Source organism: Marasmius oreades, chromosome 1 (genome assembly GCF_018924745.1).
Source record: "Marasmius oreades isolate 03SP1 chromosome 1, whole genome shotgun sequence".
Taxonomy (NCBI): domain Eukaryota; kingdom Fungi; phylum Basidiomycota; class Agaricomycetes; order Agaricales; family Marasmiaceae; genus Marasmius; species Marasmius oreades.
This window is the reverse complement of record NC_057323.1, coordinates 3991065-4012810: the sequence shown is the minus strand read 5'-3', so window position 1 is coordinate 4012810 and position 21746 is coordinate 3991065. Positions and strand designations below refer to the sequence as shown.

Here is a 21746-nt window from a genome sequence, read left to right as displayed (position 1 = left end):
CGGTGGGACGCCAGAAAACTTTCGTTCAGTTCAGCTGATCAGTATAAAGGACTCAGAGGCTAACGTCCACAGTTCATATATGTAGACTTTGACATAAGATTTCAGCGTAGGATACCAGTAGTAGTGCGTATGCCGTTGCAAATAGTATAGCCTTCTATACAGGTTCAAGCTCAACGCTCAACGTTCAACTCCCGTCATGCTATTAGCCATCTATAGCGTGAGCAAAATGTATGGAACGTACATTGTGACGCTTTCCCCTTGGCTTCAAACATGCTCATCGCTATCATTGGTACTCGATGCTCCGGTAAATCAACGCTAAAGGACTACCTAGTTTCACACAAAGGTTTTATTCCAGTCCATACGACCGCGGAGGTGTGTTTTCAATGAAGAATATCCATTCACAGGATGGTAACCAGACCTTGTACAAGAACCACTCGGTTGGCACTTCGAGGCGACTACTCAAGAAAGATCGACCCACTGACACAGCAACAAAGCATCTATCCTTCCTGTCCATGGATATGACACCCGTGCCCTCACCAGCTCTCTTTTCGTTTTTGAGGGACGGCGAGACTCTACCGTCGAAGCACAACAACCAATCGAATCGAATCGATTTCTTCTCTCCTGGTGATCTTTTAGACCACGCCACGAAAAACTGGACAACGAACTTCGTTACTACAAATCTAGATTCCCGCGAGCTGGTGGAGATCTTTCTAAAACGCCCCTTCTTCATGTTGTTGTGTGTGGATGCACCTTTGTATGACAGGTTTAGACGGTGCCGCGGGTGCGTTGTGCTGTGTCCTTGTCAGATTCCCAACTCAACGAACTTCAAAGTCCAGAGTCCCTTGAAGAATTCGTGCAGGAAGACGATACCATTAGATTTGGTTCCCAAAGCTGGACAATCGCTCAGATGAACGATCTTGTCAATGTCTTTATAATGAATGATTTCTCGACCACGTCTGATCTTTACAATTACTTGGACGAACTGGATTTGCCCAACCCCTCACACTTACGGCCTGGCTGGGACACATATTTCATGGTCTGTAATCCGAATAATGTTCGCCATGGCCATGACTAACCTCTCGCCCACAGACACTTGCTTCCCTTGCTTCCCATAGATCCAATTGTATGAAGCGTCGTGTAGGCGCCATCCTAGTTCGTGATCACCGAATACTATCCACCGGGTAAGTTTCAAAACATCGCTTCTGATCAGGCTGTCTGATTTCGCGTAGTTATAATGGCACTCCACGTCACCTTCGAAATTGTAACGAAGGGGGTTGTCCACATTGTAACGGTGTCTCCACGGAGGGATTGGATTGCCTCTGTCTCCATGCAGAAGAAAACGCTCTACTCGAGGTGGGTCGAGAAAGAGTGGGTGATGGTTGTGTCCTCTATTGCAATACGTACGTCGCGTGCAGGCTCAAATCGAAGTTTCACTGACGTCTTCACCAGTTGTCCTTGCTTGAAGTGCACGATAAAGATCATTCAAACAGGCGTGCAATCAGTAGTTTACAACCTCACTTACAAGATGTATGACGATATGTCATCAACCGAGCGCAACTAACAGGTCTCCTTTGCAGGGATGACGCTTCCGCAAGGCTCTTTCAGGAAGCCGGGGTGGAGCTACGAAGGTTCGACCCAAACATCAAAAGTCGTCTACCGACACTTGATGGACGTTTACGTTGAGAAAAGCCAACATATCTATACCAAACTTTGAATATACCCTATTCTTCTAGTTGTTGAAATATTAATGCCACATTCTTTGCAATTTCCCACTCTGGTCTTCGTAAGAAAGCTGTGGATTCGTCTGTCTGTCCCAAGGTCGAGTAAAGTGCTAGCCAAACGGCATCGGCATTCCTCAGGCCCGCAGCTAGGTACAATTCCCTTGCGAGATGTTGGAGTTCATCCGATGCCTTCGAATGTAAGAATCGGCGAAATGATACAATGACTTCCCAAGTTGAAGAGTCTTGAGGATCGACTCCTCTTAGAGCACCTGCCATTGTCTTCAGCAAGGCTCGATATAGACGATGAGAGTGCGTATATATCGATTCCGTCCCGACTGCCGCAACACCTCGCCGTGTAAGGGCACTCTGCAAATCCGCATCCTGCAATTTCGATAACATGGCGTAAAACCGCGGCCAAACGTCGTCCCAGATCCGACGGTACATAAAGCTTCCCATATGAGAGGAAAGCGACTCCATGAGTTCAGCCGCCGCACTCACGATAAACGTTTCAGGGTCACCAAGTCTGTTGAGGATGAAAGGCCATGCATTATGAATCGCTGGCATGAGAGCGTCGGCCGGTAAGACAGACACTGATGCATTGAGAAGAGAAAGAATTCGCGCACGAATGACGGGGGATCGATGGGTCAAAAAATACATGGAGCGTGTGACCATCTGTTTCGCAAGAGCCTGAGGCGCTGTTTGCACAGTTTCATCGGTTGTTTGCTGAACCTCAATCCCTTCACCTGCATCTTTTCCTTTCTTTTTCTCCTCTCCCCAAGCCCGCCGAGGCGCGGGTCCATAATCGGTGGTATCATCTTGATCGAAGATAGGGTCGTTACGCTTCTCAAACCAAGAGAAAAACACGTCCATTTTCTCCTTATCAGCGTTCTTGAGAGGTTCACTAGCGTTATCGTCGGTTTTCGTCGCCTTATCTGTTTCCACCTCAATGACTTTGATGACCTCGTTCAAAACCTCCACAATGCCCTCCACGACGACTTCATATCCATGGTACTCGTCTAGTCGATCGAAACATTCTTCTACGACATCCCCTGCTCGCTCAACGATATCATTCCCTACAAGATGGATCATTGAAACCAAGACCTTAGTTGCATCAATGTCAATCCATCTACGACTGAGTCGACGAGATACTGAGTCGAGGACGTAATCAAAGTTGGAGAGTAACATATTTCCAGGCGAAGCATAGGATGTGCTTCCTGTAATGTAGTGAAGGGAAGCAAGAGCCGTTGTTGAGAGGAAGGAAAGCGGCGAGACAATGCTGTGAAGGACAGGATAAAGCGTGTAGATGAGGAGGGAGATGAACTTGGATTGAAGTGCTCCTGCTGTTACCGAGAGGATCTGGAGTGAGAAAGATTTGTGTAACATTGGTTGGGAGACTGTTCTTGGCTTCGTGGGTGCCGACAGATTGGTGATTTGGAGAGTCTCGTGAAGTGGAACTAGACCTTTGAGGTGCTGCACTGGATAATCACCATCACCTTCCTCTTGAGCACGATCATGGAGGGACGTGTTCGTGGCACCATCAGAGTCGGCATTGTTCCAAAGCTGAGCTATACTCTTAGCCAATCCTCGGACAAATTTGTCCAATCTTTTGCTCCCGGAAAGGACTTGCGGTTGAAGCGGCGACCCCGACGAAATGTCGACGTGGGCGATACCCTCAAGAAGCCGACATGCACACCACATCCCAGCAACAGCTCTGCTGTGTTCCCCACTTTGACCGACGTTTGCGAACCATTCTACAGATGAGAGGGCGCTATCACCAGCGGCCTGACCGAGAGAGTGAAACATCCTAACGAGGGCTTCGTATGTACTTGGAGAATGAACGTTCTTCAGCGTAGCTTGAGGGAACGGCGTCCACTGAAAACCACTAGTATCGTTCTCAAGCATAAGTTGTGAAGTGGACGTGCGCGTAACAACCACAGGTGGGTCTTCGAACTCTAACACTGAAAGCAGGCTCCATCCCCACTTTTCTATCCCCCCTGAAGGGCCGAGAAGTTTACCTATCTCGGTTGAGATCGAGCGGAGTCCAGCCTGGTTACTCCCGGCTACCGCTAAACGACATACAGTGTTAATAAGAATGGCCATGTGTTCCACTTTGGCATCCGCATGAGAAGGTAAAACCAATGGCAAAGCAACAAGATTATCTCGGGTGGTTCGCATTAAGGTGTGCAGCAGGGAGACTTGTGTTTTGGAGTCAGTCGAAAAGAGGCGGAGAAGGGTTTTGAAAGCGGTAGTGGAGACTCTTTCAAATTCGGAGTTTGAGAGAGAAAGGAGGAAAGATAGTAGGAGAGGTTGAGTTGCTGGCATCGTTCGTGGGGTGGCTTCGATAACGGTTGCCGCAAATTCGCCCAAAGCCACAAGTGCGGAAGGTGTAGGGTGCTTCACAAGGGGGACTAGTGTCTTGATTGCGATGTGAAGTTGAGAGGAAGTTCCGCGTAGCCATGAAGATGTGCGACTGGTCCCGAAGGAATTCCGTGAAGGTTGCTTTCTGGGCTTCGGTTCTGACAAGAGCTCCGTCAAACTTTCGATATCATCTATTGAGACTAACGCTCCGTCTCTTATGCAGCTGTCGTCAGCAAGGGATGTGATGATGACCTCCTGCATCACTCGTAAAGACTGTGCAGTAATCTCCCCTTTCGCCCATCCTTTCTCTTGAGATACACCAAGTGCAATCTTGCACATTGTGCTCACCACTCCAGGAAGCACCGAAACGACAACATCGTCCGGAAGATAAAAGTGAATAAACACGAAGATTAAGTTCAATGATGATTTCTGCAAGGGGAGGTGCCGACTTTCAGCGGTTTCCAGGACTGAATTGAGAGTTTGCCCAAATATTGGCATGAACTTGGATGAGATCGCGTGTCTCTTCAGAGCCTCAAGCCTCTGATGTGCTTGCGTAGGTGTGAAAACACCATGATAATCCTCAGTCCGGGATCGCAAGAGGTTGAGCAAACAGTGAGCTGCTGCTGCTTTCGTTTCATCGTCTCTGTCCTTTCCTTTCCCCTTCGCCTCTATCCCTCCAATAACAGATCCGCACAACATAAAAATCTGATCCCACGTCTCCAGCTCGCAATCCCACCACCAGTCATCGCAAATGAGACCCAACGCAATGAAGATCTTTTCCAGTACTTGATCGGGGATGCCGGGTGAAGAATTGCGTTTGAGGATCGAGGAGAGTGGGAAGTATACATATGACATGATAGATTTATTCAATGTCACTCCGGATGAACGAATAGAATTAAGGACGTCGATGAGTTCTGACAAGAGCTTGAGCACTGAAGAGATGGACGATGGCGTCAACAACGAGGATGACAGTAACGGAACACATGTTGTCTTCAACTACGCGGATTACTTTCAGTTCCAGAACAACTTAAGGTGAAAGGTAGACTCACCTTCTGGAATACCTGTTGTTGACCTTCCATGGGCGTCGCCAAGCGCGGTTCGGCGGAGCATAGCGTGACACTGGGTGACCAACACCACGTCTATCACCCAGCATAATTCAAGTTCTGTTCACAGATATCTCCTTTGTAAGTATCGCGCAAAGAAAACATCTTCTGTGAACGGAATCTTGAGACTGCTTACTTATTATGTACCTTTTCCGCTATCCTTTCCTTTCTAATCTCTGTTCCATGAAACCAGGGCCTGCCACTAGCGGTGGCGAGCTGTGACATGTGAAAGATGGCCAAATGCATGAAAGGTCTCAGCAAAACGCGTTCTGTATCGATATTATTGTCATTAGGCCTTGGACCCATAGGTATCTTGTAACGCGGCAATTAAATGATTCTGGCTATAGCACGTACGGCGGAATTGCCGGAACGACATGTTCCCTGTTCGCCGTCTACTCCCACTTCGCAACTCCTTTAAGCTTCCTCCCTTGAGGCAGAGTTTTCGAATCGGTAACCGTCTCCCCGAAACACAGAAGAGGTGGAACGGATCGTCTTCTGCAGAACCTCCTCGCCCTCACCGAAATGTTGTAGGGGTACGTGCTTCACTAGGCTTGTAATACAGTAATCCTCAGATCTGAGCAGGTCTTCTCCCCGGCTTCCGCTGCAATATTCGTAGCAGTTGGTACAGCATTATACTTCTACTTCCGCCACGAGAAAAAAAAATCCATTGAACAACGGGGTGAGCAGGAACTGAACGGCATTATTTAACATGGAAAGTTGAACCTCTTCCTCAGAAAAGGAACGTTCCTCTCAGGCGTATGGGCGACCGAACATCGGTGGTCCATTCTCACTGATCAAGTGCACGGGTTCCACCACATCCGAGCCTGTCATCTTTACAGAGAATGACTTACTGGGGAAATGGTCATTGGTCTACTTCGGATTCACAAATTGCCCAGATATTTGCCCTGCAGAATTAGACAAGGTCACTGTCGTGATGAACGAACTCAGTACGTTATCACTTTTCCTCTGTAACTTTCTCATTCACGGCTTGTCTCTTCCCAGAAAAGTCGTTTCCTAACATTCCGATACAACCGATATTCATTTCTGTAGACCCTGCTCGCGACACTCCCTCTCAGATTCACACATATCTTCAAGATTTCCATCCAGACTATATTGGGCTCGTGGGCGATTACCAACAAACAAAATCCGTCTGCAAAGCGTATCGGGTCTATTTTTCAACACCACCTGATGCCGATCCTAAAGGCGACTACTTGGTCGACCATTCAATATTCGTATACTTGATGGACCCTCAAGGAAAGTTTGTCGAAGCATTTGGCCAGTCCACAGACCAGCACACTGCAGCAGAGAAGATAAAGGAGCTGATTACAGAATGGATATCTACTGCTTAAGTCCTGGTGGGCGGATGCTGCCAAAAAATGGTACTTCAGCGTGTCAACTAGATGTGATGCAGCGTGGTAGTTATGAGCAAACATATGAATATCAAGTATCTTTATTGTCCTCGTCCTCGTCCTCGTCCTTCACTTTCTCCCAAATAGCATACATTTTTCTTCGATTAGAATCTCGTGTCTGTGGTTCGCTAGCCACTTCGAAGATCTTTCGAAGAAGTTGATTTTTGACTCTATGGGCGGAAGATTCTCGACACCAATCTGAGATAACATGAGGGTATATTGGCTGTGTTGTGTTCGATTCAAGTCTCGGTCGCTTCCGTGAACGTGGGGTTTCATCTTCAGCGTCTGGAGACGTGAAGACAGCTAATAGAGGTTCCATGAGCGTGGCGTGCAGATACTTCAATATGGGTGTCGACGGCGTTCGCGCGTATAACGTAATGAAAGGTGTAAGGAGGAGGAGTAGCGGGACTTTCGGAGTAGAGGAGGATGCGCTGGGAATACTCTCAAGAACTTTATCGAGCTCTTCAAGATAGATATCTGATAAATGATAGGCCAAGCTCGTCGGCACTTTGGTATCATTCGGGCTTGAGAAGAAAAACGAATGAATAGAGGTTGAAAATCAGGAGACAAGTATACTCACCAAAGTGGCCCTCCTTGACGGGTTAAAATATTATTGTATTCCTCGCAAATTTTTTGTTCCCAATCATTTCGAAGGAGAAGTCTAAATGATGCATTAACGAATCTTCTGACAAGCATGTAATATTTATCCATCCTAGGAAGAAGAAAAAAGGATGAGAGGATAATTTTGATCTAAGGAACGAACGCAACGTACCTCAATCGGTCTATACCATTCCACTCTCGAAAGAGAGTCTCCCAGAATCCATTCAAGAAAGCCAATGAAGACGAGGTTGTTGTGATAATCAACATGAGTTCTGCTAGCTCGGAGGCAAGTGCTTGCTGAACCAAAGGTTTGTCCGACATCCAAAAACCTACGACACAAGAAGCGTTGGTAGCGCTCAGAAGCATTCAAGGAGGCCTCGTACAATAGAATATGCCCTTCCATAATTTTGCCATCTCAGCTTTTGGTATCTCATTTTCGGTATCAGAAAGAAAAGTCGCGAGATTTTTAATTGCCTTGTCTCGGGTGTTCTTGTCTTGATGTTCAGATAAGTAAGCCGATTTTGCCGAAGAGGTGACTTCTCGTACCAGTTGAAGCCAGGTATCTTCCCAGAGGAGGAGCGTCTGTAGTATCCGTGGTCATGGTTAGACTCAACCGAAGTGAAGCCACGCGCGTCTTTGTATATGTGACTTAGAAACGGCCCGACAAGATTTCCGAGCACTGGACCGCCCACCCGTTCCCACGTACAAATTTCACTGTCGAAAAGAGTGTAGCAAGGTATTGTATTAGCCTCTTGCTATGAGACCATGTACTCTTACTGCATGACAAGAAGATATTACTCTTATTGTACTCAATAGAAGTAAAGGCAAGGAAACAAGAAAAAAATGTCAATAACTGACTGTGCTTCCTTTCCCTCCGTCGAAACTCCACGAATCTGCCTGTTTACAGGTCTTCCATTGTTGTTTGTGGAGAGTGAGGGCGTGTCGGGTAACGTTTGCGGAATTCCTTAGCCTGGTGATAACAATGTGGTTGTTTGAGCTAAACTACATGAGTAACACGAAGAAAAAACATACCCAGGCAACGAATGCGCCTTTGCGGATAATGTGACTCCTTGTTGAGGTGCTGTGCTGCTCCGGACTATCCAGATGACCCGGCCACTCTTCACGACGTAACTGTGCGTCTTCCGGAACTAGTTTCTTCTTAGCGTTAGGGATTTGCGAGAATCTGTTATTCAGTGTTAGTTATGGAACGACTCGGAAAGGTAAAGGGGAGGACAACGTACATTTGGGACTTCTTAATCGTATCCCCATTGCCTCCCGAGAACTCACATTCCTTCCCTTGCTCTTGATCAACGGTGCCCCCCGACGATCCCATCATTCGCGTGACCCACGCCAATATTTGAGATTTTATGGTGAAATAGGAATCCAGCCAAAGGGATCGTAAAACTTGCAAAAGACAGTATCAGCTGCCAAGGATGAGTGGCAGATGGGAGAGTAGCGTTGGCGAAGGAGGCCTCGCCACCGGCATTGCTGGCAGAGGCGAATGATTCATGGTTTGAGGGTTCAGGTAATCTTGAGCTATTCGGAGGTTGATTAGATGAGCAAATCGGGCAGGGCAGTAGTGACGAAACTGAAAAGAAGCAGAATATAATGTATTGCTTGGTTCGTCGTCGCCTCCAGCGACGACGACGATTAACGAAAAAAAAAGTGTTTCCTCGGAGTTTGAGCCAAATATGGTCACAGTTATGTGAGCGGGGATGCCGGTTACGGAACCGTAACATCCGCCTTCTCTCAGACGCACAACGCGATGAGCAAATCACCAATTACCTGTCATGGTTGAGCCTATATATCTCCATATCTCAATGTCTACATTTCTTACTCTACACTTTAGTTCTCGATACATCGATTGGACGGCCAGTTGAAGGAGTAGCCATTCGGCTTCAAGAGTTTCAACCTGCTTCCGAAGAGGGAGCCGTCGAGATCTTCAGCCCTCTAGCAGAAGGGTATGGTTCAATTCCAGCCTTACTTCGCAGCGTTCTCAAATGATTGAAGGGTGACGGACTCTGACGGTCGATGCACCAATCTTCTTACTCCTGGTGGCAGAGAACTTTTACGACCCGGACTTTACAAGATCATCTTCCGGACGAAAGAGTATTTCGATAAGACGGAACGTCCATCGCTCTACCCATGGGTCGAGGTCTGTTTCGATCAATGGATAGCTGCCAGCCGTCTGTTCATTGTCACATTATAGATCACCTTTGACCTCCAGAATACCGCAGAACACTACCACATACCGCTGCTGATCAGTCCCTTCTCATTCACCACATACCGAGGAAGTTGAATAGCCCTAAGCAAAAGCCATTGTATCTGTATAGAAACAATCTAAATTGCAGCAACAAGACAGCGCTATAGAAATATATGAGCTATCGTTGGCCAACTGGCGAGAATGCAAATTCGATAACAAAGTGCGAGATTAGGTGATGTATAGCAAAGAGTACAAAGGAATGGCGGTGAATGCGCAGATGTACATATAGAAGAAACGAGTGGCTGGAATTATTGTTGGACTCGGTCATATTTGACGCCCTTGATCACCAACCCGCCCATGGATGACCTGACATTAGACAAGAAGAGATCTCTGTTCTTGGTCATTTCGAGTGCCGCCTCTGCAAGAACGTTGGTCACCTCCATCAACATTCAGAAACATGACATAGCGAGGCGTACCTTTATTCAGGGGATCGTCGGCGTTTGGTTCCAAGAACAGATACTGGAGCCCCACCATCACAGAGTTCAAGTTAAGTACAGGCTTCCAGTCTTCTCGCAGTATATTTAGACAGACATTTCCTTCCAGGTCTACGTTTGGATGGTATATCTATCAATGCGAGATTAGACGGAATTACTAAGCAAACATGAGGATACGGTGAGGACCTTCTGCGTGCACTTGACCTTGGGAGGGTCGTGCGGGTAGTTTGTGTTTATCACGAAAGAAAAGACGAAGGCGCCGCCTTTGTACATGCCTGCGAGGTTGAGGAATGATAGATAAGAAACGATAGAAAGAACAAGAGTAAAGAGAGGTCCGCACCCTCATCGGGGGTAATGGTCAGAGTGAAGTTGAGGAGATCAGCTGGGTCAGAGAAATGTGTTTTCATGGTCGATGGAAGATCTAATTCTGTCAAGTCTACGAAAATCGCGTTAGGTTACAGGAGGCCTCGAGTATGTGGTGCTCAGCTCACACCTTTCTGTACTCGAATCTGGGCAGCAGTGGTTTTGGGCTTCCTCTTTGCAGCCGCATCCTCATTCTTCTTCATACTCCATATCTAGTATGATGATTGAGCAATTCAAATGCACCTTCAGCAATAGTGAAGAACATACTTTAATCATCGTGGCGGTCGTAAAATCTGTGAGTCAGGATTACAGTAAAAGGAGAAGAAGAGAGAAAGTTACAGGAAGCACAGCCACTGCTCCCATCGAAGGAAAATCAATTCCCGTCTCTCTTTGTCTTCAACCACCACTTGGTTCTTCTCATTATTGACCTAGTCCTCTTTTTTCCTCCTGGGATTCTACTGCAGTTCAGGACGAATGCAAGAAGGTGTGCGCAGACTAGGAAACAAAAGGACATTGTACAGAAGCAGCCGATGTTTGATCGTCTTTGGTGCTCTTCTACTGTGCGACTCTCGCGTCGCTGAATCCGATAATAATGCATTCCTTGATCTCTTCGAAGGTTACTTGCCCAACCAAATGATATACTCAAGAAAGATGAAAGACCAGAAATTGGTTGCGAAGTCGGGGTCACACTCGAGGACACAGAAAAGCTCAACTGCGCAGCCGCCGAGTCTTACCTCAAGGTCATCGAGAAGCTGGCACAGCGGAAAGACCGCTCGATATTTCTGCTCACAATCCAGACCCAAAATGCAGATTTTCCTGAAAGATGAAGATGTCCGAGAAGCCGCCTTACGAAACGCAATTTCCTGTGCTGAATATGCCGAATGTCGTACCTGAAGACGAAGGGTCAGGAAGAGATGGACCCTAGTCATGGACAATTGTAGCAAGTCGATGGAACAACTCAATGTACTGTTGTGGATCGAGCTGAAATGTACGACAGCGTGGAAAACTTGGCATCGATGGTTTCCATTGGACTCGGTCTTCCCGAAACCACTTTCCAACACGCAGGAGATACAGTAAGCAATGGTTTCTCTTCCATGCTAGAACAGAAGTCCTTACCCAACAGACCGCATCGATCCTCGCGCCGACAGTATTCAACCTTGTGAAAGACAGTCAGAAAGACACCATTCTGGCCGGGTTCCACACGGATCCCAATTTCTGCCGGCTCATGGCCGATCGCCTTTCCCTGGTCTGAACGTTTGGGCCGGAAACACCGGCAAGCGAATTCCTGTCAAAATTTCGGAGAGAATCATCTCGTCCAAGCTGAAAACAGCTTGAGCACGTGGCTTGTGAAGGCAGGTCCATGAACTCGATGTAAAAAAGAGACAGTTGAGGTATGCATTCAATGCGCTGGCTCTGATTGTGCTTTGTCCACCCTGCTTTTTGTTCAGATAATTGAAGAAAGGAAAAAGGAACACCCCGAACGCCCCTCATACGTATTTCCACAACGTTCTTTTGGCATTTGTCTTCAGACTACGAGCGAGTTCCTATTATATCTCTTGCAGAGCGCTCTCGCATTCTACGTACCGATCTTATCAATCTGGGAAGATACGAGGTGGTCGAGGTGGTCCACAAGCCAGTGAAAGTTGGCCAGCAAGTGCAGAAGTGAGCCGCCCTCACCCTTGCAGCGAGCTCAAGCATGTATCCATGTCCGAGTCTACTGTCGTTGTCACGTTGTCAACCAGGTTCAGGCGCCATATATTGTCCAAGAATGTCACAATTCCATTCAAGTCTAGCTCGATCATGAGCTGTAAGAAACAGCGGAGGTGTAGAATACACGTATGGTTATACATGAGAAGATTTAAGCATCCCCTTTTTGTTCAAGATGCTGGGTTTGTGCGTATACGCTCAATGATCAAGGCCGACATAAGAATATCCTCAAACACGTCGTGTCCTTCAGGCGTAACGTCAAGTTTTGGAAATTCCGTAGGTCGGCCTTGCCTTCGAGGGTGTCCTCGCGGAGTAAATTTGGCCATTAGATTTCCACTCGTTCGATCTTTCGAAGAGAAACACTGGTAAAAGAGTCGAACAATACCTCAGAAATGTACATGTTTCCCTGTGGTTGAAAAGTCGGTGCTTACCGTTATTATGCTGCCTCCCGAACTGTCGTCCCAAAATAACGTTACTGATCGGTCGTGCTCTATCGCCTTCCATGTCCAAAACTAACGATGCTAATGGTAAGCAAATCACAGGAAACCATGAAAGATGGCCGTACATTCTTGAAAAGTCTCGTCGAAGAGACTAGGACCTCCGATATCGGGTGTTCATTGCCTCGCAAGCAGATGCTGCTTGGGTTTTTCGAATTACTTGTACCAATTCTGGGTTCCACGATCCGCATAGTAGAAAAGTTGAATAATCGAGCTGATAGGCTAAGTTAAGAATATGGCTCACTCAAAGTCTCCAACAAACTCTCCATCCCAACCGTATTTTCGTATCGTTGTGATATGTGACGACGGTGTGAAGCAGTTGAGCCCGACGCCGATGTAGTAAGGATGTCTTGCAGAAGATACGTTCTTCGGTGGGATGAGCAACATAGCATTACCGGGCATGGGTGAAAATAGATAGGTGACCGAGTCCGAGGGCTTCACTGCTGTCAAATAACCGGGTGGTACAAGGGATGTTCTACTGCCATACTGGGAGCTTGGATGGACCGGGGGAGGGATGGGTGATCTGGACCTTTGGGTGTCTGTGTGAGCGGGAGTTTGAAGCTGTGGAATTTGTGGTTCTCCGCTATCTAGAGGAGGTTTGGCTGTTTCACTTCGGAAGGTGTAAGTGTCATTCCAACATAGATCTGACATAGACAATACATACTCGATAATAATCATCCTCAGCCGCTGAACTGTAGAGAGATCTCCAATGTAGCGAGCACGAGAGAATGAACTTCAAGGATTATAAGAGCCATCCTGTGCTGATGCAGTGCTGCTTCTTCCGAATCTCGTCCGTCACATCACAAACGTGTAGGAGTTACTCTATACTGTGTCTACTAAGTACTTTTCATCAACTTTTCATAACCTAGCGCCGAAAGCTCCAAGGGCACTTCGCAACTTCGTCACCATCTCATCCCATTCAGCCTCCGGTTCAGAGAGCGCTGTGATAGCGCCACCTGCCCCGATAACCCATTCCTCGACATCCTCCTTATCTTCATAGCGAAAACAGCTGCGAATGGCCACAGACCAATCACCGCTACCACCAATACACCAGTACCCGAAGACACCGGAGTACAAGCTTCTGTCCTCATCTTCCAGCGATTGCAGAATTTCAACGCTACGCTTCTTCGGAGCTCCTGTCATGCTACCTGTCAAACTATTATAAGAGCGCTGTACAGACTTTTGACCAAAAACACTGACCTGGAGGAAGACTGTGTTTCAAGACCTCCAAGCCTATTTGGCTATTACCCTCTAACTGTTTAGGCAGCTTGCCTTCGATAACACTGACCATCTGCCAGACAGTTTCGTACTCCTCTACACCACAAAATTGCTTCACCTTCACATCTAGACCAACAACACCATGAAGATCATGTCTGATCAAGTCGACAATCATGAGATTTTCAGCCACCTCTTTACAACTCCCTTGCAGTGCTTGCTCCGCATGAGCACGCGTGATTCCAGGCGCTTTACGAATAGTGCCTTTAATCGGTCGTAGTTCGAATAGCGGGTTGGGTGGCCTTGAGTATGAAAGAAAGCGCTCGGGAGAAGAGGATAGGAAGGTACTTGGGTGTAGCCGGAGGTAAGCAGAGTGTGGAGCGGGATTGGTGAGGCGGAGAGCCTTGTACCGCTCCCAGGACGTCAAATCTCGGTCAACTTCGACTCGTGTGTTGGCAGTGAGACAGAGTTCGTAGGAATCACCCGAGAAGAGTGATGCTTTAGCCTCCTCTATTCTCGATAAATAGCGCAATCTGTCTGGTAGTGTTACCCTCGAAGAAGTGGGTGTCATTTCCTTGGGCAATGAAGTGGACTGAGACGTCCCGGAGGAAACCGATTTCAGAGTATCGACCATCTGAGAAATCCAAAGCTTGTCGTTTGGTAAACTGGATTGAACATAAATCTTTTGAGTGTGGTGGTCGATGACGACACTCCTCTCCACATATACGAGGTTCACGTCATGATGTCGATTGCGCTGCCTTCTGTCTGACCGGAGGGGTACACACAAGGATGTGGTTCCTAGTTCGTAGCTCAACAGGCCAACAAGACCGCCCCAGAACGGAATGTCAGGGCATCCCACAAGTCCACTCCTACGCCGCATAAATTCGCCTAGCCACGACCAGATATCGCGTTCCTCAAGAAGCTCGTGAGTCTGTGCATCCCCACGTTTGATGGTGACTGACGAGTCGTATACGGAATAAAGAATATGTATGGTGTCTGGCAATAGTACACCAATGATGGAGTAACGCCCGGGCTTCGCGGCGGAATCCAGAAGCACAAAAGGGACTTCTTCGTTATGTACGCCCAGCCGTTCACAAATGCTGGTGACCGTTAAATGCAAGGACAATGTAGCTGTGGAAACTTGATTTCGAGTAAGAAGAGGAGATCCGGTGGTGATGTCGGAGGGGAGGAAAGTTGGCCAGGAAGGACCAAGAATCGTCCGAGCGGATGGGGACAGCAGTTGTGGACGTCTACCTCGCTTCTTCGTCCATTGAGACGCAAGTTTCCAGAAATTCTGAAGAACGCTGGGCCCCCCTTCGTCTGTGAGGGCAGATTCAGGGTGATACTGCACACTCCAAAACGGCCGGTGTTTGTGCTTAGCTGCCATTAAGACTGAACCATTCTCGGAGCCATCGTCAGCCCATGCGAGGGGTTCAATATCACCACCAGGAGGCAGCTCTACATGCAGCGAGTGGTACCGAACTGCAGATATCTCTCCGACACCCTCAAACAGCTCGGTTCCGGTATGTAAAATTTTGGAAGCCTGACCATGTTTCACGACATCGAGTTGCTTCAGTTTGGCACCATGCTCAACAGCCAGGCTCTGATGTCCAAGACAAACGCCGAATATTGGGATAAGGTCAGCATCAGGTATTTTCCAGAGAGCCCTTATGGCCCCAATGTCCGCTGGATTATTTGGAGAACCTGGGCCGGGACCAACAATGACAGCCGAAAAAGTTTTCACAAGTGAAAAGAGGTCCTCAACGGAAATCTGGTCGTTCTTGACGATATGTATGGTACAGTCAGGAATCGCCTGACGACATAGAGAAGCAAGGCTGGAAAGACATGAGATGGTGTAGGTATAAAAACGTTAATGGGACCCTACTTGAAAGTGAACGAATCATAAGAATCAACGAGAAGAATTCGAGGGGTATCGATCGTCATATTGTCTCCAGAATTTAGTAGTTGTGATAAGATTCAAAACAAATTCTGAGCTTTTCTCCGCTATCGAAGAGTCAGAAAACGATATGGATATTGATGTAACGCTGTATGTGCGAGTAGCTGAATTTATGACTTACCTGGAGCCAACTTTGTGTGTGGTGGCGAACTATTCTCAATCCTCCATCGCTCGAACGATGGGGTGCAGGATCGATATTAGACTTGATTGAGGATGACCGACAGTGTCTCAGTCTTGCATGATTGAATGAGGTCAAAAGAAAAAAAAACGCATGGCGCGGGAAACTGAAGCTTGATTGCCGTAATTCCGGTTATTGACCGAGTCGGACCTCCTTCACATGAACTCTGTACCTCGACTTCCCTTGGATTGTCTAATCCACATTTTCTCTCAACTGTCACCTTCCAGGTCGCAAGACGGTGAAATTTGCGTCAGAACTCTTGCCAGATGCTCCCAGGTTGACACAGCTCTTCGACAAGCAAGCTCAGTTGCCGCCATATGGGAACCACATTATCGGACACGATACGAACAGTGTAATGAAGTCAAAGACGCTGAGCGGGTCAAGGTTTACAACGATAACTTCAAACTCATGTTTGTGGAGAGGCGTAGGCTAGACAAGATTGCACTAACGCTGATGGACAAAATTGTGGACAGCCGTCAAGGGCGAACTGAGCACGCTAGGGAGGTAGTCAAGATGGGGCTTGACGTTTGGGACGCTCTCAAGCTGGAAGCCGAAGCCCTGAAGGGCCCATTGCGCACTTCATCTGACGGGTCTATTCCCAAGCCCAATGCAACAAGATCTTTTTGGCTACACGCCATCCTGGAAGAAATTGCTCGTGGCTATGGTGTGCGACTATGGAGACAGATGGTGCATAATGAAGTATCTTACGTCGATGGCTACTCGTCTATATCGTGTTTCTTTGGGAAGACTCAAAAAGAGGTGAGTTTTGGCTGAAATCACGAACTAACGAATGACTTTTAAGGTTGTATGACAGATCAATGATCTCCTCCATGATGTCACTGCTCGAGGGCGCGAATATCTACGAAAGGCCGGTTTCGATCTGTCTTTTGAGGTGATCGGCCAAGACGTGAAACCCATCTGCGTGAAGATATGCCAGTTCATGCATGATGAAGGATTCGGTCGTGTGGACGGTATCTACCACTTCCTTCGGAATCATTAACCACACTAAACAGTCATGGATAGCGGACTCGTTTCACAACATAAAGAATCAATTTCCTCACTGCTACTTGACCACCAATCGAAAGACTATCCCGATCAGTCTAGTTCACATTTTTGTTGCAATTGGGCGTGCGGTGGGGATACAAGCGAGCCCGGTAGACTTTCCTGGCAGAGTCCTGGCACATGTCGCAGACCCTAGGGAAAATGAAGATGATTTCTTCGTGGATGCCTTTGTTGACCTCAGCGACCCGATATTATCTCTTCGGGACGACATTCCACGACTGTTAAGCCGCCAAGGAATACCACCAGACCGTACAGTTGATTACATTTCACCGTGTGGTCCTATTTCGATGCTGTTACGTGCAGGAAGGAACGTAATGGCTGCTCTACGCAGTCCTATTAACACGTCGGCGTCCTTGAGTCGTTCCTCAATCATTTTTACTCTTGGTATGTATATACAACTATCGGATCGCCCAGACTTGGTTCGACCGTTCATTTCCGGATGTGAGCCATTGGATTGTGCCACTTTTGTCGCGGAAGACATGATACCAAGTCATCCTGAAGATTCTCGTACCCACGAGCTTTTGACCGTAGGAATGCACGCTCTTTTCATGTTACCCATAACGACAGTAATCATTGACTTATGGTTTGATAGAAATGACGTTCTAGAACGAGAGAAAGCGGAGGCGGAGGTAGTTCACTACCGCTCTGAAGCAGATGTCTCCATTCAATACTTCGTTGGTTTGTTGTTCCGCCATCGCCTATATGGCTATGCCGGCTGTATCTTTGGTTGGGACGTACGTCTTTATGCCCAGCTCTCTATATCGAGCACATCTGAAGTATGACTTCAGCCTGTCTGTGCAGCCTCAGAGGAATGGATTCGTGAAATGAGGGTTGACACCTTACCACGAAACAGGCTACAGCCCTTCTACCACAGTTTCTGTGACGACGGCAGCATACGCTGTACGTGCTGACGTGTCTTTCAGTTATAAAGCTGTTGAAAGATTCCCTAGACGTCGCAGAAGACAACATTACCGTGCTACTGAATCCTTCACAGGGGATATTCAGTACTTTGGAAGAAAACGTCAACATGCTACCGAGATATTTCACTGGAATTCACATGGTACACGCGGGCAATACCTCGAGAGGTAGGTTCTTCTTGAGCCCCGAAGTTCACAAGGCATACCCAGAGGATGACGCCATTGGTCGTGCTTGGGTCGAACCGTCCTGATGATTGTAGCCTTATCTCATGACTGGGGGAGGTGTTAGTGTAACAATATCGTTCTACGTATCTAACACAGGTTTTTATATTGATTAAATACCCATCTACATACATGCTTCATGTTCACGTTCACTCACTCTGAAGCATCCCAGTCAGTCCAGCATCAACCATCTCTCCAATCCATCCATTCAAAACCTCATCCTTGATCTGAACCTTCTCCAACAGTACACGAACGGTAGTAAAGGCCTTCCTCCCTCTCCTCCTGCCTTCGCTATCAGTATCCGTGCTCTCAATGATGTCCGTCCCTTCACTATCTTCCACTACCCCGGGAAACCCAAAGTGATCTGCATCAACCTTTGGAGCAGCCTCAGTGGAAGTAAAAGATGAACGGAACAGTATTCGTATGCAGAGCAATGCGGTAAGCGAGCTAGAAGGTGGATCCACCGCAGGTCTTTTGTAATTTATTACTGTACTTCGAGGTGCAGGGGGTGGTCGAGTGGTAGGTTTGGGGATTGGGTACGGTGCATTGGGTGAGGATAACGTGATGGTGTCGCTCTGAGATGGATGTTTATCGGGCGATTGTGGACTCCAAAGATGCGTCAAGACGTGTGAACGCAGGTTCTTTTTGGTGAGGCCCGCACGAGGACATGAAGACCACAGACATCCACAATCCGTTGAGGAATCCTCGGTTGAGTCCAGATGCGCTAAAAGATGCTTGCAAAGGTCGTTGTGAGAGGTGAAAACCGGGTGTGGACATTGTGAACGATCCCAGTGGCATTTTAGTCGTTCTGCCACAACGGTGTCCTTCCGTCTATCGACTCCTCGTACAATAAAACGTTGGGGTGGGCCAGGAATCACCATAGCTTGGGCGTGGGGAAAGACGAAGTTGACATTTTTAATGACATCTGACGCGACGAGCAAAGGGTATTTGTCGGCGAAGGGGGAGAATGTGTCCTTGTAATAGTTCCAAAAGTCGACTTGTGTTAGTTCCCCGTCATTTTTTGAAACAAACATGATTTTCATCCTGCGAAGGAACATGTCACGAGACGCCAGGCAAAAGTTCACGCACCAACTTACCAGTCATAACACCGTTGAGGCTCTGGAGTGTCGACCAAGCTGTCCAATTCTGCACTAGTCAATTCGTGATCATGGGTAGCATAAACCGTTGAAGGCACTGTATGAACTGTCCCGGTGATATCTAGAGTGACTGATTCTTCAACCTGCTCAATAACAAGCAGATTAACAAGAATCTTAAGAACGCTAGGCATAGCTGAATGTAACATGAAGGCCCTCAACATGGAGGTGTTTGATAAATGAAGGAGAAGGTAGTTCAAAGACGCGTCGAGTAAGGGTTTGTCACCTAGAAGAGGGAGATACCGTATAGCGGCTTCGAGCGCAGGTGAATCAGAGGTGAGATAAGGAGTATTGTGTGGGTTAGAAAAGATGAGCGTGACCGCCGAAAATGTTGAAATTATGAGGGTACGGTTCGAAGATGTCGATAAGATTTGAAGTAATGGCTGAAGAATGTTCTTTTTCGGAGGTGCGGAAGGGGAAGGTAGTGTATAGTTCGCGCCCACTGACAGGAAGAGGTCGATACAGTGTAGAGTGAATTCATGATGATCATCCAATTCTGGATTAAGGTTGTGAAGTGCGTTGATGATGAGAGGAGTGGTACGTGAATGTTGCACCAGATCGTCGCTGTTCTGGTCGAGTAGAGAGCTATTCCGCAACACAAAAAGGGATTCGAGGGCGTGCCTTCTTCTTCTAACTGCCGTTAAAGATGGTGCAAATATATTCGTAGAAGTGAATTCCGCTTCTTTGTACCCTTCCCGTACAAACCACTCGGGCCATTCGAACAACGCGTCCATGAGTCCTGGTATTGAACGCAACGAAAACTGTTCGTTGTAACACAACCGACACAGACGATCCAGTGCCCACCCGATTTCACTATCTATTCCGGAGCGTAATGAAAGTGTCATTCGATTGTTTGAAACGGGCTCGGTGTACCACCCTATCGGGGAAAAGGGTCCTTAGACGTCTGCGTGACCGACTGAACAAAGTGAAATCGTACTTTCGTAGTCATCGACGACATTTGGCATGAGACGTGGAGGTTGCTGTTGAGCAAGTTGGCCATGTTGAGGTATCTGTGCAGGCCTCATGAACGATGTCATGGCCGTCGCTTCCGCTGAAGTCGCAGACTAAGTCTGAGAGTTGCGTTGCGAAATGTCATCGAAATATCCTCGGACTCACGTGTTCTTTCATGGCTGCCAGTCATGGGCGATACTTCTTTTATGTCCTCCTCGATTTCCTACCAATGGATGTTCATCGAAAGTCAAAAGAAGCGTGTCTTGGGAATCTGAAGGTCACTTGTGGTTTTCATCACCAGTGTACTTGTGAGTCGCTTATAATTAGACCTCACGGTCGCCTCAGTGGCCTGTTCTCACTTAATAACCTTGATTCTCGCGTTGCTCGAACAGTTCCAGTGCTGACCACGTCATATTGAAGGGAGTAATACCTTCGGCACTTTGGCAAATTTGATGAGATATGTTTCTAGCGAAACACTTGTCAGGTTGGAAGGTCATGGAAATCTTCACCGGTGGCACGAGCAAGAGCGATTAGTTGTTCATGTTGTAGAGGAAATGTTGATATATTCGCATGCCTCAGGTATGCTCATTCGCCCTGAACTAGAGGGTCCCATTCCCATCATGTTTACTGGACTTTTGAAGTATCTATAATCTGAAAGGGAGCGTCCGGGTTCAAGTGTTAACCTTGCATCCATCTTGAATATTCTTCCAGTTCATAGAGGCGCCCGAAACGGAACTGAAAACATGGAAAAGTCGTGGATTCCGTTCAGTATTCCTAGGGCGTACAGTCTCTTACATATCAAGAGAACCGTGGTCTGGGCGCTGTTTTTACATCGATGCGATCTGACCGTGCATTACCAACGACACCTGTTGAACCATCTCGTGAACTGTTCGTGAGTTTGTGCATTGGGCCTTACTCGTGCAACGTGGTTCCAACTTACATCTTTCTGGACACAGGATCGAGGCGTATCTCGTACTCCTGTAACCTCTGTGATTCAGAATTCATCCATCACAAACATCCAAATCGTGCATATCGTGCTGGAAACCCTCGCTGGACAACAAATAGAATCACCAATACCCTTTACAATAATGACATTGTCGTCTTACTTGTTACCTTATGCCACGCGTACCTCTAAAGTACGGCCCTGGCTTATGCGGGCCTCGTTTTACACTTTCTTCCCACCATTTCGGAGAGTGATACTGTTATAGTACTTCAGCCGAGACACAGTTTGCACAAACGGCTCGAGGTCCACTGTTATATGTGAGTAATAACCGATTTAACTTTACCAATATATGATGGATGAATCGGTTGCATCTGGGTGTGCTATCGAGTTGTGTAACTTTGCCTGCCAAAGATTTAAAGGAAAACAAAGTTAAATGCGAATACGAATAAGGAGATTCTACAGTTGGCTGATTTGGCTGACATCACAAGAATACGAATGAAATGAGCTCTGGACATACGGGAGGTACTTACGGTATATATGAATCTGTTGAACGAGGTAAGTACTTGAAAGCATCCAAGAGAAGCTATCATAGATAAGATAAGATAAGCCTCGCTTGACTCCGAGCGAGAAACAAAAAGTTTTTTGTCCTTCCTTCCCGAGTAAGCACTCTTTGGAGTTGGCGCCTAATTTCC

The 21746-nt window shown here is 47.3% G+C and overlaps 14 protein-coding genes across 16 annotated transcripts; 7 read left to right on the top strand and 7 right to left on the bottom strand.

The window, feature by feature from the left end:
• Positions 1-238: 238 nt before the first annotated feature.
• Positions 239-2851, top strand: E1B28_001444 (uncharacterized protein). Its single transcript, XM_043147377.1, has 7 exons — positions 239-372; positions 429-781; positions 832-1036; positions 1090-1181; positions 1230-1400; positions 1450-1527; positions 1578-2851. Exons 1-7 carry the CDS (start codon positions 271-273, stop codon positions 1681-1683), a joined length of 1107 nt encoding a protein of 368 aa, XP_043016086.1. The 5' UTR covers positions 239-270; the 3' UTR covers positions 1684-2851.
• Positions 1722-5174, bottom strand: E1B28_001443 (uncharacterized protein; the record flags this gene model as incomplete). The annotated part of the gene is made up of 2 exons (XM_043147376.1): positions 5129-5174; positions 1722-5075 (listed from the first exon to the last, which is right to left on the bottom strand). Exons 1-2 carry the CDS (start codon positions 5156-5158, stop codon positions 1722-1724), a joined length of 3384 nt encoding a protein of 1127 aa, XP_043016085.1. The 5' UTR covers positions 5159-5174.
• A 382-nt stretch (positions 5175-5556) lies between these two features.
• Positions 5557-6531, top strand: E1B28_001442 (uncharacterized protein; the record flags this gene model as incomplete). The annotated part of the gene is made up of 4 exons (XM_043147375.1): positions 5557-5715; positions 5765-5861; positions 5917-6129; positions 6185-6531. The coding sequence occupies 4 exons, from the start codon at positions 5557-5559 to the stop codon at positions 6529-6531; spliced, it is 816 nt and encodes a 271-aa protein (XP_043016084.1).
• A 91-nt stretch (positions 6532-6622) lies between these two features.
• E1B28_001441 (uncharacterized protein) lies at positions 6623-7792 on the bottom strand (the record flags this gene model as incomplete). Its single annotated transcript, XM_043147374.1, has 5 exons — positions 6623-7115; positions 7172-7303; positions 7364-7520; positions 7575-7685; positions 7738-7792. 5 exons carry the CDS (start codon positions 7790-7792, stop codon positions 6623-6625), a joined length of 948 nt encoding a protein of 315 aa, XP_043016083.1.
• A 300-nt stretch (positions 7793-8092) lies between these two features.
• Positions 8093-8527, bottom strand: E1B28_001440 (uncharacterized protein; the record flags this gene model as incomplete). Its single annotated transcript, XM_043147373.1, has 3 exons — positions 8093-8161; positions 8224-8374; positions 8433-8527. 3 exons carry the CDS (start codon positions 8525-8527, stop codon positions 8093-8095), a joined length of 315 nt encoding a protein of 104 aa, XP_043016082.1.
• Positions 8528-8933: 406 nt separating this feature from the next.
• E1B28_001439 (uncharacterized protein) lies at positions 8934-9557 on the top strand. Its single transcript, XM_043147372.1, has 4 exons — positions 8934-8984; positions 9041-9152; positions 9202-9346; positions 9401-9557. Exons 1-4 carry the CDS (start codon positions 8957-8959, stop codon positions 9488-9490), a joined length of 375 nt encoding a protein of 124 aa, XP_043016081.1. The 5' UTR covers positions 8934-8956; the 3' UTR covers positions 9491-9557.
• On the bottom strand, positions 9558-10579 carry UBC12 (NEDD8-conjugating protein ubc12). The gene is made up of 6 exons (XM_043147371.1): positions 10519-10579; positions 10382-10463; positions 10229-10324; positions 10075-10163; positions 9871-10018; positions 9558-9812 (listed from the first exon to the last, which is right to left on the bottom strand). The coding sequence occupies exons 1-6, from the start codon at positions 10525-10527 to the stop codon at positions 9703-9705; spliced, it is 534 nt and encodes a 177-aa protein (XP_043016080.1). The 5' UTR covers positions 10528-10579; the 3' UTR covers positions 9558-9702.
• A 146-nt stretch (positions 10580-10725) lies between these two features.
• Positions 10726-11145, top strand: E1B28_001437 (uncharacterized protein; the record flags this gene model as incomplete). Its single annotated transcript, XM_043147370.1, has 1 exon — positions 10726-11145. The coding sequence occupies one exon, from the start codon at positions 10726-10728 to the stop codon at positions 11143-11145; it is 420 nt and encodes a 139-aa protein (XP_043016079.1).
• A 92-nt stretch (positions 11146-11237) lies between these two features.
• On the top strand, positions 11238-11503 carry E1B28_001436 (uncharacterized protein; the record flags this gene model as incomplete). Its single annotated transcript, XM_043147369.1, has 2 exons — positions 11238-11324; positions 11375-11503. 2 exons carry the CDS (start codon positions 11238-11240, stop codon positions 11501-11503), a joined length of 216 nt encoding a protein of 71 aa, XP_043016078.1.
• Positions 11504-12128: 625 nt separating this feature from the next.
• E1B28_001435 (uncharacterized protein) lies at positions 12129-13133 on the bottom strand (the record flags this gene model as incomplete). The annotated part of the gene is made up of 5 exons (XM_043147368.1): positions 12129-12320; positions 12390-12470; positions 12524-12626; positions 12700-13065; positions 13120-13133. The coding sequence occupies 5 exons, from the start codon at positions 13131-13133 to the stop codon at positions 12129-12131; spliced, it is 756 nt and encodes a 251-aa protein (XP_043016077.1).
• Positions 13134-13313: 180 nt separating this feature from the next.
• E1B28_001434 (uncharacterized protein) lies at positions 13314-15614 on the bottom strand (the record flags this gene model as incomplete). Its single annotated transcript, XM_043147367.1, has 3 exons — positions 13314-13603; positions 13656-15505; positions 15556-15614. 3 exons carry the CDS (start codon positions 15612-15614, stop codon positions 13314-13316), a joined length of 2199 nt encoding a protein of 732 aa, XP_043016076.1.
• Positions 15615-15958: 344 nt separating this feature from the next.
• Positions 15959-18083, top strand: E1B28_001433 (uncharacterized protein). 2 transcript variants are annotated; one of them, XM_043147365.1, is made up of 6 exons: positions 15959-16564; positions 16620-16776; positions 16829-17402; positions 17460-17601; positions 17656-17767; positions 17818-18083. In XM_043147365.1, exons 1-6 carry the CDS (start codon positions 15965-15967, stop codon positions 18033-18035), a joined length of 1803 nt encoding a protein of 600 aa, XP_043016074.1. In that variant the 5' UTR covers positions 15959-15964; the 3' UTR covers positions 18036-18083. The 2 variants fall into 2 exon arrangements, with proteins under 2 accessions (XP_043016074.1, XP_043016075.1); XM_043147366.1 differs by lacking the exons at positions 17460-17601; positions 17656-17767; positions 17818-18083 and having other exon boundaries at positions 16829-17251; positions 17314-17428.
• A 42-nt stretch (positions 18084-18125) lies between these two features.
• On the bottom strand, positions 18126-20342 carry E1B28_001432 (uncharacterized protein). 2 transcript variants are annotated; one of them, XM_043147363.1, is made up of 4 exons: positions 20277-20342; positions 20098-20211; positions 19104-20037; positions 18126-19050 (listed from the first exon to the last, which is right to left on the bottom strand). In XM_043147363.1, exons 1-4 carry the CDS (start codon positions 20299-20301, stop codon positions 18156-18158), a joined length of 1968 nt encoding a protein of 655 aa, XP_043016072.1. In that variant the 5' UTR covers positions 20302-20342; the 3' UTR covers positions 18126-18155. The 2 variants fall into 2 exon arrangements, with proteins under 2 accessions (XP_043016072.1, XP_043016073.1); XM_043147364.1 differs by lacking the exon at positions 20277-20342 and having other exon boundaries at positions 20098-20240.
• A 604-nt stretch (positions 20343-20946) lies between these two features.
• E1B28_001431 (uncharacterized protein) lies at positions 20947-21319 on the top strand (the record flags this gene model as incomplete). The annotated part of the gene is made up of 2 exons (XM_043147362.1): positions 20947-21003; positions 21068-21319. 2 exons carry the CDS (start codon positions 20947-20949, stop codon positions 21317-21319), a joined length of 309 nt encoding a protein of 102 aa, XP_043016071.1.
• Between the last annotated feature and the right edge of the window lie 427 nt (positions 21320-21746).